Source organism: Urtica dioica, chromosome 11, assembly GCF_054948205.1.
Source record: "Urtica dioica subsp. dioica isolate 48M chromosome 11, U.dioica_male_clone48M_v1_H2, whole genome shotgun sequence".
Lineage (NCBI taxonomy): Eukaryota > Viridiplantae > Streptophyta > Magnoliopsida > Rosales > Urticaceae > Urtica > Urtica dioica.
In genome coordinates this window covers 18050352-18068044 of record NC_142766.1, presented here as the reverse complement: position 1 = coordinate 18068044, position 17693 = coordinate 18050352, and the positions used below count along the sequence as shown (strand labels likewise).

At 42.9% G+C, this 17693-nt stretch overlaps 2 protein-coding genes across 2 annotated transcripts; both read right to left on the bottom strand.

The window, feature by feature from the left end:
* Nucleotides 1-1578: 1578 nt before the first annotated feature.
* SOS5 (Fasciclin-like arabinogalactan family protein) lies at nt 1579-3430 on the bottom strand. Its single transcript, XM_089630818.1, has one exon. The coding sequence runs from the start codon at nt 3156-3158 to the stop codon at nt 1899-1901; it is 1260 nt and encodes a 419-aa protein (XP_089486944.1). The 5' UTR covers nt 3159-3430; the 3' UTR covers nt 1579-1898.
* A 2784-nt stretch (nt 3431-6214) lies between these two features.
* LOC149381918 (Transducin/WD40 repeat-like superfamily protein) lies at nt 6215-7831 on the bottom strand. Its single transcript, XM_089629923.1, has 3 exons — nt 7149-7831; nt 6587-6887; nt 6215-6491 (listed from the first exon to the last, which is right to left on the bottom strand). The coding sequence occupies exons 1-3, from the start codon at nt 7782-7784 to the stop codon at nt 6409-6411; spliced, it is 1020 nt and encodes a 339-aa protein (XP_089486049.1). The 5' UTR covers nt 7785-7831; the 3' UTR covers nt 6215-6408.
* Nucleotides 7832-17693: the final 9862 nt, after the last annotated feature.

The following is a 17693-nucleotide window of genomic DNA, read 5'->3' as shown; positions in this document are numbered from 1 at the left end:
GTACCACGAGCTTGGTCTAATGATAATTCAATACTACGAAGAGGTCAATCCCCACCGATAACAAATATCTTTAAAAAAGGACAGAGACCAACAATCAAACTCCTCGATGACAAAGTTGTTAGAATAATATGGAGACTAGTAATGTCATTAGATAAATGTGTTGAGTCATTATTAATTAAGTCAAAATTCATGTGGTCTGAATTAAAATAAAGTTTGTGACTGAATGACATATTTGTTATGAGGTTATTGTGTGGCTACCATACGGATTATGTTCTCTACCATATGTGTACATCCTCTTATTTGTAATTTTATTTATTATTCTTTTTTAAGATCAAGTTTCGATGATGGTAAGTCAATAATAATGAATTTCTTTGCAGATCATCCTAATACATAGTGATTGTGTCCTATAATGATTTGAGTTAATCTCTCTAAATGAGTGTTCTGGACTCGGAATATTTGTGACTACCCAATGACTAGAAATGTGTTTTTATTTTTTTAATTTTAAAGAAGCTATTTGAGTGTACAATTTACCGAGAGCTTAGGTCCAATTAATCGGAATTCCATGATAATCGCCACCCATCATGGGCACTTTGTCACTAGTGAATCGGGATTCTTAAATTCTACTTGGATTGTCTTCCGTCAAAATTGTTGAATGTATCTTATTGTAAATTCATATAATAACAAAAAAAAAAAAAAAAAAAAAAAACACACTCGGTTTGTATTTTCTATTTGTAATTTTGTAATTGTTTACTGTTCACCCGTGTGAGCAGATTACCAAACTAATGGTTAGACGACAGGGAATCACACCAGTTCAGCGCGCGCCAAAATCTATGACAAAAAAAAACGTAAAAAAAAAAAAAAAAGACAAAATGTGTTCTCAATCTCAACTTTACAGTTTCACTTTCACACAGCGTAGATCTTTTTTCCTGTGTTCCCAAATAGTCTCGCTAGATCTGGCTCGACCCGTACGGCGTGACGTGGCAAGATCATCAATTAAATTTAAATCCATACGCGTCAAAATGTGTACCCTCACACACACGGTCACACCGCTTTAGATCTTTTTTCATACTCGACTTGCTTTCCCAATCAACACTACACCGTCAACTTTGGGGCCCACCTATCCTTGCCCTTCTGTCATCCACTTTCCCTTGCTCATTTCCATCTCTTTCAAATTCCAATCTTACCCTTCAATCCCAATACATTTTCTACTCCAGTTCCAGTTTCAAATTCACAATACATTTTCTATTTAATCCTATGATCAGAGAAAATAGTCATTTGCCACACTTAAACAAATAATTATTTTTTGCTTTGGCGGGGATATGTTGCCAAAACCCAAAAGAGAGCATCTACATAATAGTGCATCAAAATAGAAAAATGAAATATGTGTCGTGTGAGTTTGCTTAAAAGAGTCATAAAATAGACACTAATAATATTTATCTTAGTCACATAAGTTCAACCCACAACCAATATGCTTTAAAAAGGTTACGAAAGTAAAGCAATGCAATCTTTTTGTGATAAATATATGCAATGCTTTGTGGCAAAGATAGTTTGTACAAAAATGAAAGGAAAAAAAAAAAAAAAAGCAAGCAAAACCTCATTTTCCTTCTACAGTTGGTTTACAACAACAAACAAAAAAAAACAAAGAGGGGGAAACGCTTTACAGTGAGGACCAAAACCAATGCAGATTCCGGTTCTCTTTCTCTCTAAATACATTTAATTATTTAAAAATACAAAACATAATCAACATTCAATCTTTGAAAAAAAAAGAGGTAGAAGAAAAGAAAATGAAAAAGAGGCCACTTTTAGCCAATTTCAATTCACCGTGTGAAAAAAAAATCCAAAAAAATAAAAATAATTACGAGGCAGAAGAGACGAGAAGAGATGAGATCTCGAAAATTTCATACCAATAGAGACAATCCTATACAGAACCACCACCACCACAACCAGAAGACCGGAATCCCCAACTGACGCGCCGCTCCGCCGCGGAATCCCGGCGGGGAAGAGAGGTGAGAAGCGGAAGGTCCATCGAAGCCCGGAGAGGTCTCCGGCGAGAAAGCAAGGTCCGGCGGCTGAGCGAACGAACCAGGGGATGGAATAGGGTTCCGGCCGAAGATCTCCCTGGGTAGAAGAACCTCGGAGACGCCGAAGATGGCGACTGGATTCTGATCGAAAACAGTCTGTGTAACAGAGGCCTGTACTACACCAGTATCAATCGTCACAGATCCCCTGAGTCTCGAGATGTTGAGAGTGAAGCTTCCGGCTCCCATGTCCTCGGTCGCGAGAGTCGGCTGAACCGGATTCACGATCGACTCCAGAGATCCGAGAGGATAGTAGGAGTGAAGGACGTGGAATCGGAGCACGACGGCCTTCCGATCGGCTGGGAGGGATTGCAATCGGACGGTGGAGGGAAGCTCGGCGAAGGCGGTGTCGACGGGGACGAAGAGCGTGATTCCGGCGCCGCCTTCGTCGGCCTCGAACTCCTCCACCACGCCGGAGGCGGCGAGCATCGACGCCGCCACATTGAAGTTGTGGCCGTCCAGGAGAGCTTTCGTGATGTTGAGCCCTAGCGGGGGACGGGTTTCAGAGGCCATTAGGTCAAAGCCGTACGGGATTAGGAGGGAATTTACCGACAAAACGCTGATGTTGTACGGCAGGGTTTTGACCAGCTTGAGGACGGTGGCGTTCGACGGCGAGAACGGCGCCGGAGATCGGATCGAGACCGTCCCGGTTGCGGCGTCGCGCGTGATGTTCACGGAGCCGAAGTTGCTTGAGGCTCGGCCTGTGGTTTGGAGGAGCGTGGTGATGATTTTTCCGTTTGGGGGGATTTGGAGGAGGTCTGGCTCGGATAGGTACTCGAGGAGGACGTGGTAGCGGAGGACGTCGGCGCGTGCGGAGGACGAGAGGCGGCGCGTGAGGTCCGCGGTTTGGGAGAGGTATGAATTTGGGACGGCCAATAGAGTTATGCTCGTTCGGCGCGTGAGATCTTCAGCGAAGTTGGACGGTGAGGATTGGAGAAGGGCGTTGAAGTCCGAGAGTTCTGGGAAGGTGGAGAGGAGGGCTGTTATGTTAAGGGCAGATGTGGAAATTGGGATTATTATCAGGATAAGGCATGCCAAAACCCCAGGGGCATAATGGGAATGTGGAGATTTATCCCCCATTTCTCTCTTCTCTCTCTCTCACCTGCAATGGAGAGACGAAGAAGAAGAGAGCGAAGAGAGATGTTTGTGTGTAGTGTAGTGTAGTCTGTAGTGTAGTGAGAGAGAAGAGAGTGCGTGATGATGAGAGGGAATGAATGAAGGCTTTGTGGGGCCCACGCGCGAGTGGGTGTTTCCGGATGAGGGAACTCGCTCTGTGGGCCTGCCACGTGGAGGAATACTGTGAGAGAGGGCTTTTTCCCTCCTTGTTTTTTGTTCGGAGAGTTTGGTTTGGTTTCAGTTCGGCCCAAAGAGTAGAAAGTGCTGTGGATTAATAGATACGTTATACGTACGAAGAAGTGAGAGAGAGTGTCTGACTGTCACACTGCCCCAATGCCATAACTGCGAAGCCTAAAAATGGAAAACACCCAAGTTGTCTAAATATTTACATCTACGAACATTATCTAAAAAAAAACCCACACTAACCACAACGGATTGGCATTCTTCTATGATTCCAATACATTGTGCAAAAGCATGAAGGCCTTTCAATTTCGCATATGTTTGCTTATTAGTTATTACAAAAGAAGATGTTACTTTTTTCTCCAAAAAAAAAAAATCAGAATAATATAATCTTCTCTTATGCGTGTCGAAATTAAAAAGGTAGTATTCTTGTCCGGAACCGTAAAGTATCTTTGAAAATATGAAATGTCAAGTTGGTTGAAGAAAATGACAGCAAAATGAATTTTACATAAACGGTTTTTAGAGGATATAGAGAATAACAACATGAAATTTCACATATATTTATTGAGAAATGTGAAAGACGTGAATAAATTATGTATAAAACTATATATACAAGAAAAATGGAAGAACGAGTGATGGATGAACAATGTATGTAGACATTTTTCAGAATGACTTGGTCTGAATGGCGACACCTCGTCGTGTCTGTGAGATAATCTTCTTTGAGAGAGCGATTGTTCAATGCTCACAAAATGTACTAATTATTAATTGAATTGTATGCTAGCTAATTATGATGTAAGAAGCTAATTGATTTTGTGCAAGCTAATATATGATGCAAGAATGAAGTATTAATAATGTAAAACGAACGTTTCAAATATAGATAATTTCAAACAAGAAGGCACCAAAAAGCTAATGTTCATTCCTTCAGGCATGGTTTTTAGTTTTGGAAAAGACTCTTGTGCTACTTGTTCAAGACAACTCGCCACTTTGGACACACGTTCTTTCCTGTGCAAATCGAACTAAAATGTCTTTATGGTATATTCTCAATATTATTAAAGATATTATCAGATTTGGTTTTCCAGCCACTGATTCCGGGAGAAATTGTTCATAGATTCTAACAAAACCTAGCTAAGATTTTGATTATCACCGACTTTATCTTCACTCATGTTTTTGTTATGTTCTTCATCGACAAGCGAGTGAGAGTCGATCGTAGTGCGTATTTGTGTTTGACAGTTGAAACAAATTTTGGGAGAGAGTCATACTGTAGAAAGTTCTTGTGGACATGTAGGAAATTAGTAGGAGCAAGATAGCTGCTTTTAGCCTTTTTTTTTTCCATATCTTGTTGGCCCTGGATGGTTTTATTCATTGGGTTCGTGTTATCACCACGGGGTGTGAATGAACCTGTGTTTGTTCAAATGCTATTGAAGTGATTGGCATAATCAAAAGGAAGGCCACGTAGAATGTCTCGCTTACTGTCGAGAGCTCTTGGAACTCCAAACAAAATGGGTCAAGGTCTGATATTATTCTTGCACCCTAAATCATCCTTTGAATTGAAATAGCCTCGTTTTTATTTATTTATTTACGGAAAGTGTCCTCTTGGTTAGAGATATGGTGTTCGGTTTTGCTGATTACTATGATGCTCTGTAACTGACTTTTGAATAACTCTTGCAGCCGTATATCGGCTTGAGAGTTCCAGATGCGAGGAAATTGACAACGAGACCCCCAAAGCGGATAAAGAAAATTCACTAGCTTATACACTTCACATTGTTCCTGAGGACAGTCATGTCAATAGGACGTCAACTCGTGAGAGTTTGTTGTGATTGCTGATTATTTTATTATCTGCTTGAATCAGCCACCGGTTGGTTGGTCTCGAGACATTTTGTGAACACTATATGCCTGCTCATTGTAGTTCAAGATAGTGCCGAAATGTGGTGTCGAAATTTCCCGACGTAGATGTCGCTAAAGCTTCATCATCTTTATGTCATCTGTAAAATTACTCGTGTGCGAGGTGTGCAAATGATTCTGTACTTAACCGTAATCCCAATATATATATATATATATATATATATATATATATATATATATATATATATATATATTATTTGGGCAGATCAAAAGCTCTATGATTGTGTTAAGCGCAAAAATGAAGAATACAGCTTCGCAGCTCACAAAACTGTGGATGTCCTCAGGAATACGAGCATGGATTATACAGGTCCATATCGGTTTTGTGTTCACCCTGTTCTAAATTGTGCACGTCACTGGACATTATAAGAGTGAAACTTCATCGGCAGATTGCTCTCTCGCCCATCACGTGAAGGAGATTGGTGCGGATACTTTCCCATCTCTTCTGCAACAGGCAAGCTCAGCGGCAAGGTCAGGTGATCAAGTGTCATCCCATTTAATAATCTCACCCCATAAACGAATTTCATGGATTCTGAAAGCCGGTTGAGTAGACTCAGGAGAGGCTCTTAGGGATTGAGAGCTCAAGAAAACCACAGGCATTAGCTGGTTAGAGTTAAATGGTCGTGTATACAAGTTCCGTGTTGCCAACAAGTCTCATCCGAGATAAAGTGATATTTACACAATTTTGCAGATAAGAGGTCAGAAACATCGACGCCAAGAGAATAGAAAGACTCGCATCGGCTGTTTGATCATAATATGATCATATCATACTCGGATGGATTACAATCTTCCGAACATTTTAAAAAAATTGATGACACAAAAATTAGAAAACAAGCTGAATAGAAACTGAATATTTAGAGGAACCGTTGACCAAATTTTTCTGCGTAAAACATTCATTTGAGATTGCACGCACAAAAAATAAACAAAACAAAACCAAGCCATCACAAAACTGCTTTATCTTTTTTAATTAAATGTGAACTAATTTACAGACAAAATTGATATGTTAGACCAACATTTGAGTGAAAACATCTCTATGCAGGGAAGTTCATTGGCAATACAGAGAGACACTGTTCTTCAAAAACCTCATAAGATGTTTCAAACCTCATAAGATGCCCTTTGGTCCACGCTTTTTTCATCATAACTCTGTATCTTCTACTGCAACGTCGTCGTTTCCTTTCTTAGACGCGTCACTTCCAACTCGCGGCTTTTTTCGGGATGCTGAACAAGAAAGCAATTGGCTTAACACCATATATATTCTTTACAGTGTTGTGATGAAAAAGACTTGTCCATATATTGAAATTAAAAAAACTCACATTTCATAGAAGATCCGGTGAGACAAGTAATCCTCGAGTTCGTATTGGCCTCAGCCAAAGGATTCGGCTTCTCGTCTTTCATTGCCATACGAACATCCCAAACTCTAATGATTCCATCGGATGACCCTGAAGCTACCAAGTAAGGGTGATCTTCATCGGCCCCGGTGGCCTTTCTGGTCAGCAAAACAATTCCCTTCACACGGGAAGAATGAGCGCCCTCGATTGTGTACGCGACTTTTCCACTGTTTATATCCCACGCAGTTATACCACAGTCCTCACCGCCCGTGAAAAGAACCCCATTCTGCCACCAAAATACCCAAAGTCATTTCCTTTAAGCTTAGTTAAAAAAAAAAAAATCAAAATTCTCTATTCTATTCAAAAGCCTAGAAAACTAAAATCTCAACATGTACGAATTTGCTTCATTTTCAATTTTCCACACATTTTACAAAGAAAATGAATTCTCATATTTTGTCCCTGAAAGGTTAAATCTTTTTTTTTTTCTGAGCAAAGAATCAGCGCTAAAATTAAAATAAAATGGGTGCAAGACATTGAATTTTCTGACCTCGGCCGGGCCGGCGCAGAGAATCCGCTTCGGGGCAGAGAATTCGCAGAGGATCTTAGCGTCCTCAGACTCGTGGACCGAAACCGTCTCCTCAGCAGCCATGAAGAACTTGTCGCCGCCGACGCCGTACTTGACGAGGCTAGCCTCCTTCCCCATCCGGCAGTAGAAACTCCGGCGACCGCGAAGCAGGTTCAGCATCCCGAGGCACTCGTCGCGGCCGACGGTGAGCGCCACCGCGCCAGAAGGGTGGATCGCGAGGTCGTTGACTCCCTTGCGGTGGACTTTGACGGACTTTAAGAGCACAAAAGGATCAGAGTCGTAGATACAGACCGTACCTTCCTTATCGGCGGAGACGAGATTGCGAGGGAACAAGGCTCCGGCGGGGGTGAAGAACGAGAGAGCGGTGACTGTGGCGGCATGGTCGTGGAGAGAGCCGATGGAGGAAGCGGCGCCGAGGTTGTAGAGATGGATAGAGTCGTCGGCGCCGCCGGAGGCAGCGGCGTTTCCGGCGGAGGCGACGCAGGTGATGGAGGAGGTGTGGGAGGGGTAGGAGAAGAGCGGGGTTAGGGTTTGGGGTTGAGATTGGAGCTCGAATCCCCAGATGAATCGCTCGTACGAGCCGGCGATGATGCTCATCTTTTCCTTCTGATTCGGGGATTTAGGGTTTTGACTTGAGAGACGAAGATGGTGATGTCAAAGAAGGTTTTATCGTTTTATTGTTTGTGTGGGGGGTTTAAGGTAAACGACATGTCGTTTGATACCAAATTGCATACTTGCTCTTTTTTTTTTTTTTTTTTTTTTTTTTTTTTAAAGGAAATGATACCCCTATGGCATCTTTTCATGTTCTTTCTCATAGTGTCTCACGTTTACATATAACTTCCAACTAAAAATATTTGATTTAAAAACAAATTTAGATAAGGCATAAATACCAACTGTTCAAAAAAATAAGACAAATGTGCCTTAATCCCAAAATAGAGGTCGATTAATTACGAACTATGTAGTAAATTTTGCCCTAATTTTTATCGCAATCAACAAACACGCAAACCACGTAACATAAAAGAAAAGAATAAGGAAAGATAAAAGGGTACAAGGTATTTTTACCAAGGTTCGGACTCAAACCAAAATCTTGGTTTAAATCATAATCTTCATTAGGCTCCAACCGAAAAAGCTCGTGCTTTAGCTGTTGAATCGATCACGCCTTCAACTCAGATCATTTATCTCTCACACAGTACAACATATAGTCAAAGCTTACAAAGAATCAATTTACACAGCTCACACAAAGAATTTATGATCAAGATGATCGACACATACCAAATTATCACTCGAAGAATAGAGAAGACGATAGAATCGTATAGGGAAAACAAACCCTAGCAACGAGTACAAACATATAGGAAATGGATCGATTAGTTCAACAATGATCTTCACTTGTCTTTAATACCCTAACTGCAAAGCAATCCAGATTGTTAAGTTACGTGGAGATCCAACGGCGACTATCGTGGGATGTCAAATACACCAGGACTTAAGTGGCTCGAGTCCAGTGTCGTTTGTCTGACCAAAGGACGCCACCAAGTCTTCACTCCATCTAATGGGCTTGGGCCTTGACAAATGACGTGGGCTTCAATCCAAAAAAACATATTCAAATTTTGTACCGTCTTTAATTTCAAATCAAAATTTTGAATGGTTTGTGTTATACCGTCATTTTTCTTATGGTAAAAATGACATCTCAATTGCTAAAACGACGTTACAATATAAAAAGATAATTTAGTCAAATGCTAAAAATACGCATGACTAAAGCCAAGCGACAAGCGAATTTGAGACAAGCGACAAGCGAATTTGCGACAAGTGTTGCGATTTTTACGCGCGCAAGTGCACGTGTCGCTCAAGTAATATAGTGAATTAAGTACGAGTGTCGATCCCACGAGGAACAAGCTTAATTAGCAAACAAATCAACTAGCACGAATTGAACTAACGAGAAGATGGAAAGATGTCACAAATTATTGACAAGTTTTAAAATAATTAAATAACAAAATAATCAAATAAAAGTTGTAAGCAGAAAGAGAGGCTAAGGACCAAGGTTTCACGGGTTTATTCAACGGTTTGGATACACAAACTTGACGCACAATCAATAATCAACTCACTACACTTTGCTAACCATACTCACAGAATAATATTGCTAAATCTCTCTCGAGCATCTAACAACCTATGTCAAAATTAGGAAAATCTTCTCTCGATCTCAATCCCTAACAAAAACATGCATTCATAACAAGAGCATTCACACGATTCTATGGCGACCTAACTATCTCTAGCCTAGGCATGCATCATAGTAATTCAAACCAAATCGCTAACAACCCAATCTTTCTCAAGCATCAAGTTGTAGTACAAAATCATGAACAAGGCAGCTAAACTCGATCAAGCATTAAAAACAGATTTGAATTAAGCAAAGCAATAGAGAATGGAAATTGAATTTCAATATATTAAATCATATCCATAACCGCATCCTAAACCCGCTACGCCATAGTCCTTAATGGAATTAGTTCATGGCGTAGCGAGAAAACAAAAATAAAATAAAAGAATAGGAAGTAGAAGAAACCATAATTGAAAACTAAATTGAAAATTAAAATACGGGAGTTCAAGAGTAAAAGTGAAGAAGAAAACTGTAATTGGCGCGAATTGATGAAGAACGGCTCTCCTCTTTCTCTCTATCTCTCCCAAACACTAAGAAAAACAATGAAAAAGTGCCAAAAGTCCTAAACAAAAGGTTGAGAAGTGTATTTATAGGCTTAGGTCGAAATTAGGGTGTTTCCTCTAATTTTCGGAGTAGACTGGGTAACAAAACTTGATCCGACGGCCCAGATCGCTCCAGAAAACGCGTTTCCTCTTTTTTTGTCTCGGCGGACCTCGCGGCGCGCAGTTCTAGGGTCGCGCCGCGAGGTTGACATCCCAGAAGACCTCGCGTTCCGCGCTTCATGCTCGGAGATCGATTTCGGCGATTTTCGGAACCTCGCGGCGCGACCCTAGGCGCACTTTTTTTTCCTGCGCGCACCGATTTTGTAACGGCCATAACTCCTAGCTCCGATGTCCGATTCTTGCAAATAAATATGCGTTGGAAAGCTAAGAGAGAGATCTATCCAATCATGAAATTGGATCATCCAAAATGTTTAATTCAAACTCTCAGAATTGTTCACAAGAGGACGCTGTATTTCTTCTTTGCTCTAACTTGGTGAAAAGTCTTCGAATCTTCTCAAAATGGCTCCGTTACTTGACGTGATGCTCTACTAACCTCCTTAATACCTCATTGGCCTCTAAAACCTACAAGTCTCTCAAAAACACACAAAAACATCACAAATACTCGAGAACAAGCTCGGATTTAGTCGGGAAAATAGGAGTTTTCCGCGTGATTAACGCACCTATCAAATACCCTCAAACTTAAACCGTTGCTTGTCCTCAATCAACAAAACAAATAACACAAAATAAAACACACGAAAGAAGTTACCTACACTAAATTGGTAAATCTCAATGCTTTAAGTAAAATAACTTACTCATATTTGCCTCAATTTCAAACCTCTAGACTTACATCTACACGGAAATCCATGGTTTTAAACTCTAAGTCAACTACCAAATGTAAAAGAATCCATACAAGTTCGTGTTAGCTCAAGCCGTTTGCAATGTTATTCTGTCTCGATTAGCTTTCGATTCCCAAGTCTCGTAGCATTTCCCAATCCTAATATGCGACCACAAGAATCGATTCTTTGAGTGATAGTTTATTCGATTCGACACACCATAAGCCTTCTCTTCACCCTTGATCTCCACTAATGCGCACAAGTCATTTCTAGCTCGTCAATAGGTCTTTAAGGCTTGTAATGTTTTAGGCTAGGGTCAAAGGTATGGAATGGAATTTTTAGTGGCTCAAACATCGACCTTAGCGACTCAAATCTCTCACCAAAATCACAACCCTCATACAAAACTCATTCACTCATCCCCACGTTCTTGGCATCAAATTTCGCCTAACATGAACGTTTTCCTTAGTCTTTTATTTCCCGTGTTTCCCCCCAAACTTCAACTTAACAACAACAAGCGACAAGTCTCTTAAAACAAAAACATAGAACACCACGCCAAAATAAAACTATATGACATAAATAAACATTTTTTTTTCTTTTTTTTTTTCTATTTTTTCAGATTTTTTTTTTTTTTTTGCTTTTTGTTTTTGCATAACGATATAAATAATCACCGGCGTGGTGTGTCTAGTGGATAATGTAATATGTAGAGACGAGTCGGAGAACATGTCATAAAATAGAAAAAATTTAACTTAACAATATCACTCAAGAGTCGCTAAAGTCAATGAGGTTTTTTGTGGGATTTCAAAATTATTGGCTCGGCTTTTTCTGACTAAGTATCAAGAAAGGTAAATCGTTCGGCTGTTTGTGAGTGGGTTCTAATTGATAAACATTCTCGGGTTGGATTTTTGGCTCGACGGGTTATTCCTAACGCCTATATCATTCTTACTAGATCAATGTGCGCTCAATTTCGCTTCGACTAGGGATCCGAAAAGGTTCTTAGTGTGTTCGGTGGTCACTTTTCAAAACCGAGTTAAACTACTACTCAAGGTCGTCTAAGAATCGAGACAAACATTATTCGGGCTTTAAGCGATAACACAAAACTCAACAAGATTCTTTTTCACTCGGTAATTCACGGATTTTTTTCACATGTCTACGGCTTAAGACTATCCATATCATCGGCAAACATTTATTGAGTCAGTTAAAGCACACAAAACACCAATTTTTACCAATTATCCTAAAACAAAACAAAAACAACCTTGAAAATCAACTACTATTATACAAAAAAAATCCTCCGCAAGACAAACAATGACCCCCCCCCCCCCCCCCCCTAAACTTAAAACTTACATTGACCCCAATGTAATTATGGAAAACATGGATAGAGGGACTTACCTTGCGGGGGTGGTCGAACGCCCCTACTCTTGACATTTTTACTTAACGTGGAGGATCTTCTTTTTCCTCATCTTCCAATTTCGCTCGGGAGGCCTCGTCCATTGATTGACCCATGTAGTAAGCGAGATAGCATGATGGTTCTCCGAGTGTGGATAACTCGGCGGCTGTGGAGGTGTCAGATCACGCATTTTCTTTCTCCATGGAGGCGGTGATGGGCTCCTCTTTTTCCTCCACGAAAGTGTCTTCCTTCGTCGCCAGGGAGGTGGTCGAGGTGGACGAATCGGATCAACGGAAGCCGACACGGATTTGTTTGGCGTAATGAGGCCCTTGGGTTGGCCCTCATTCATGGTATTGTCTCCGCCTTTTCTTGCCACCGATATTGACACGCTCCAAGGAATTTGCAGCTTCCAAGGAAGGTCTCCTTGAGGGAGCTTGAAGCTTGTGGCATGAAGGACGGGGAGACCATGTTTCTCAAGCATCGGTGATGAGGTCACAACATCAAGGAGACGTTGTGGGTATGTCTCTTTTGGGAGAGAGAGGATTAGCGGTGGTGAAGTGGGCGGTGGGTTTGTCGGTAAAGGATCCGCCTCGCTCTCTTTGTCTTCACCTAGAGTGTTCATCTCCTCCCCCTCGTCTTCCTCGATGGAAACCATGAGGTCTTTCTTCTCCACGAAGCTTGATATGGCTTCCTCTTGTTGAGCAACGAAGGCCTCTTGGCTTGCAATGAAAGCCTCTTGCCTATTTGAGAACGCGGACAACCAATCAATCCCGGATTGCAACAACGCTCTAAGTTTGGAATCGTCGTATTGAGGAGGAGGGGAGTAGTGAGGGTAGTCATATGAGTAATTGTGTTGACTATCCCACTCCTCCATGTAGTGGTACTCCGAGTATTGGTGTTGGAGCTCATGTTGCTGTGGCGGTGGGGCGTAGTATTGTTGATGATATTGTGGCGCTCCCCACGCGTTGCACGATTGATCATCCCATGCTTCCATGTAGTGGTGCTCATTCTCTGGCGTTTGGTATGTCGGCCAATTGTAATTCATTGTTGGTTGTCGAAAGGGCCCATGAAACAAGAGAATGAACACACGTTACACAAAAATAAAAATAAAGTTCAAATTGAAACTAGTGAATTGAATCTCAATTTAAGACTTAGTTCCCCGACAACGGCGCCAAAAACTAGTTGCGATTTTTACGCGCGCAAGTGCACGTGTCGCTCAAGTAATATAGTGAATTAAGTACGAGTGTCGATCCCACGAGGAACAAGCTTAATTAGCAAACAAATCAACTAGCACGAATTGAACTAACGAGAAGATGGAAAGATGTCACAAATTATTGACAAGTTTTAAAATAATTAAATAACAAAATAATCAAATAAAAGTTGTAAGCAGAAAGAGAGGCTAAGGACCAAGGTTTCACGGGTTTATTCAACGGTTTGGATACACAAACTTGACGCACAATCAATAATCAACTCACTACACTTTGCTAACCATACTCACAGAATAATATTGCTAAATCTCTCTCGAGCATCTAACAACCTATGTCAAAATTAGGAAAATCTTCTCTCGATCTCAATCCCTAACAAAAACATGCATTCATAACAAGAGCATTCACACGATTCTATGGCGACCTAACTATCTCTAGCCTAGGCATGCATCATAGTAATTCAAACCAAATCGCTAACAACCTAATCTTTCTCAAGCATCAAGTTGTAGTACAAAATCATGAACAAGGCAGCTAAACTCGATCAAGCATTAAAAACGGATTTGAATTAAGCAAAGCAATAGAGAATGGAAATTGAATTTCAATATATTAAATCATATCCATAACCGCATCCTAAACCCGCTACGCCATAGTCCTTAATGGAATTAGTTCATGGCGTAGCGAGAAAACAAAAATAAAATAAAAGAATAGGAAGTAGAAGAAACCATAATTGAAAACTAAATTGAAAATTAAAATACGGGAGTTCAAGAGTAAAAGTGAAGAAGAAAACTGTAATTGGCGCGAATTGATGAAGAACGGCTCTCCTCTTTCTCTCTATCTCTCCCAAACACTAAGAAAAACAATGAAAAAGTGCCAAAAGTCCTAAACAAAAGGTTGAGAAGTGTATTTATAGGCTTAGGTCGAAATTAGGGTGTTTCCTCTAATTTTCGGAGTAGACTGGGTAACAAAACTTGATCCGACGGCCCAGATCGCTCCAGAAAACGCGTTTCCTCTTTTTTTGTCTCGGCGGACCTCGCGGCGCGCAGTTCTAGGGTCGCGCCGCGAGGTTGACATCCCGGAAGACCTCGCGTTCCGCGCTTCATGCTCGGAGATCGATTTCGGCGATTTTCGGAACCTCGCGGCGCGACCCTAGGCGCACTTTTTTTTCCTGCGCGCACCGATTTTGTAACGGCCATAACTCCTAGCTCCGATGTCCGATTCTTGCAAATAAATATGCGTTGGAAAGCTAAGAGAGAGATCTATCCAATCATGAAATTGGATCATCCAAAATGTTTAATTCAAACTCTCAGAATTGTTCACAAGAGGACGCTGTATTTCTTCTTTGCTCTAACTTGGTGAAAAGTCTTCGAATCTTCTCAAAATGGCTCCGTTACTTGACGTGATGCTCTACTAACCTCCTTAATACCTCATTGGCCTCTAAAACCTACAAGTCTCTCAAAAACACACAAAAAAATCACAAATACTCGAGAACAAGCTCGGATTTAGTCGGGAAAATAGGAGTTTTCCGCGTGATTAACGCACCTATCAACAAGCGACAAGCGAATTTGTAACATGCGACAAGCGAATTTGAGACAAGCGACAATCGAATTTGAGACAAGCGACAAGCGAATTTGAGACAAACGACAAGCGGATTTACAACAAGCGACAAGCGAATTTGCGACAAGCGACATGTTTTCCCTACAAATAGCTCACTCACACAAATCAAAATTCAATCGACAACTGAGAATCCTCTGAACTTTCAGTTTTTCTCTCAACCCCAGAATTCTCTCAGCCAAATACTCTCCCAACTTCAAAATTATCCCGGATCATAAACAAAGACCGAGAGCCACCTCTCGACGGGAGGAAGAAAAACAAAAATCCAAGAATCCACTCACATAGCAAACACACTCACCCTGAACTACGCCATGACCTGATCCCGCAAAGCGGGTACATAGGCAGCTCACGAAGAGCACGGTCACACCCCCCATTCACCCTACTCGATCCTCAAAAAACACAAATCCTCTTGCGAGCCGAGGAAACGTGACCCTGACAACAAAAGATCGAGACACGTCGCAAGCTCGCACCCCGACACGTGTCCCGTAAATGTTATCCGAGAAATCGCATTAACATTTTGGCGCTAGAAGGAGGGGATCTCGAGAACAACCACGAGCTCTCCACCGGCAAACTCACTTCCTCTACGAAAGACCATAAAACTCACGTATAACAAATGGCTAGCCACCTAGCTATCTCCGAGGGCGGCGCCCCTCCGGCGGGAAGCATCGCATTCAACACTCGGGTCCAAACCCGCCAAGCCCAAGAGAACGACGCCCCCTAGAGGAATCTCTCCCCGCACTCGTTCAAGGCGACCGAGACGCAAGAATGGAGCGAATCGAGACAGGTATCTTTCGTCTCGCCGGCGTTGTCGCAAGACTCGGAGGCCAAGACACCCTCATCAACGACGTCTTCGACGAGCAAGACGTACCGGAGTATATCCCGTTGGGATCGGAAATTGAAAACTCGGAGCAAGCCCCCGACGACAACCCCGAAGACGAAGCACCCGAGCCCCTTCAAGGAGAAAGCGATGACGTCCCCGATCCGAGCATTCAGGACATCGGCCACAACCACCTCGAAGGAGCACGAGGAGTTCATTACCATCATTGACGCCGTCAGGCTGGCAGAGCGATGGTCGAGCCAAGACCACGAAACCACCCGACCACCTCACAAAGCTCTCGCTCCTTCGTCGAGGCTAGAACAGATCGGTCGCGTCCGTCCACCTTCGATCGCCGAGGCCACGAAGAGGACATGGCGGATAGCGGCGATACTCGAAGGTTCGCGCCACCAAGACGTGTCCATAACCCGAGACCCGGGACCCGCCATGGCCGAGACCAAAGGCAACAGCTAAACGCTCGATGGGAGATTCCACGGAATCCCCATCCCCCGGCGAACCCCCGAGCGGCAACAGGACCGATCCCGACCGATCCCCGTGATCCTGTCGCTTAAGGCCTCCGTGGCTCCGAAAATCCCGACCCCCGTGGTTCAGGGTCGCTCGATCCCCGTGATCGAGTCGCTTAAGGCCCTCGTGGCTCCGAAAATCCCAACCCCCGTGGTTCAGGGTCGCTCGATCCCCGTGATCGAGTCGCTTAAGGCCCCCGTGGCTCCGAAAATCCCGACCCCCATGGTTCAGGGTCGCTCGATCCCCGTGATCGAGTCGCTTAAGGCCCCCGTGGCTTCGAAAATCCCGACCCCCGTGGTTTAGGGTCGCTCGATCCCCGTGATCGAGTCGCTCAAGGCCCCCGTGGCTCCGAAAATCCAGACCCCCGTGGTTTAGGGTCGCTCGATCCCCGTGATCCTGTCGCTTATGGCCTCCGTGGCTCCGAAAATCCCGACCCCCGTGGTTTAGGGTCGCTTGATCCCCGTGATCGAGTCGCTTAAGGCCTCCGTGGCTCTGAAAATCCCGACCCCCGTGGTTTAGGGTCGCTTGATCCCCGTGATCGAGTCGCATAAGGCCTCCGTGGCTCTGAAAATCCCGACCCCCGTGGTTCAGGGTCGTTCGATCCCCGTAATCGAGTTGCTTAAGGCCTCCGTGGCTCCGAAAATCCCGACCCCCGTGGATTAGGGTCGCCTGATTCCCGGGATCGCTAATAGCCCATATGGCTCCGAAATCAACGAAAAACTCAAAGTTAGACTCCTTGCGGTCTAGACGAGCACCTTCCATACTCCATCAGAGCAATTAAACTTCTCGCACGACAAGTCGCACAAGAAACTGGGGGGTTAATGTTATACCGTCATTTTTCTTATGGTAAAAATGACATCTTAATTGCTAAAACGACGTTACAATATAAAAAGATAATTTAGTCAAATGCTAAAAATACGCATGACTAAAGCCAAGCGACAAGCGAATTTGAGACAAGCGACAAGCGAATTTGCGACAAGCGACAAGCGAATTTGCGACAAGCGAATTTTCAACAAGCGACAAGCGAATTTGCGACAAGCGAATTTTCAACAAGCGACAAGCGAATGTGTAACGTGCGACAAGCGAATTTGAGACAAGCGACAAGCGAATTTGAGACAAACGACAAGCGGATTTGCGACAAGCGACAAGCGAATTTGCGACAAGCGACATGTTTTCCCTATAAATAGCTCACTCACACAAATCAAAATTCAATCGACAACTGAGAATCCTCTGAACTTTCAGTTTTTCTCTCAACCCCAGAATTCTCTCAGCCAAATACTCTCCCAACTTCATAATTATCCCGGATCATAAACAAAGACCGAGAACCACCTCTCGACGGGAGGAAGAAAAACAAAAATCCAATAATCCACTCACATAGCAAACACACTCACCCTGAACTACGTCATGACCTGTTCCCGCAAAGCGGGTACGTAGGCAGCTCACGAA

Coding starts and splice junctions, on each gene's coding strand:
- SOS5 (XM_089630818.1), bottom strand. CDS start 3,158: ATGGGGGATAAATCTCCACATTCCCATTATGCCCCTGGGGTTTTGGCA.
- LOC149381918 (XM_089629923.1), bottom strand. CDS start 7,784: ATGAGCATCATCGCCGGCTCGTACGAGCGATTCATCTGGGGATTCGAG. Junction 6,888..7,148: donor TCTGCGCCGGCCCGGCCGAG/GTCAGAAAATTC, acceptor TTTTGGTGGCAG/AATGGGGTTCTTTTCACGGG. Junction 6,492..6,586: donor CACCGGATCTTCTATGAAAT/GTGAGTTTTTTT, acceptor TTTCTTGTTCAG/CATCCCGAAAAAAGCCGCGA.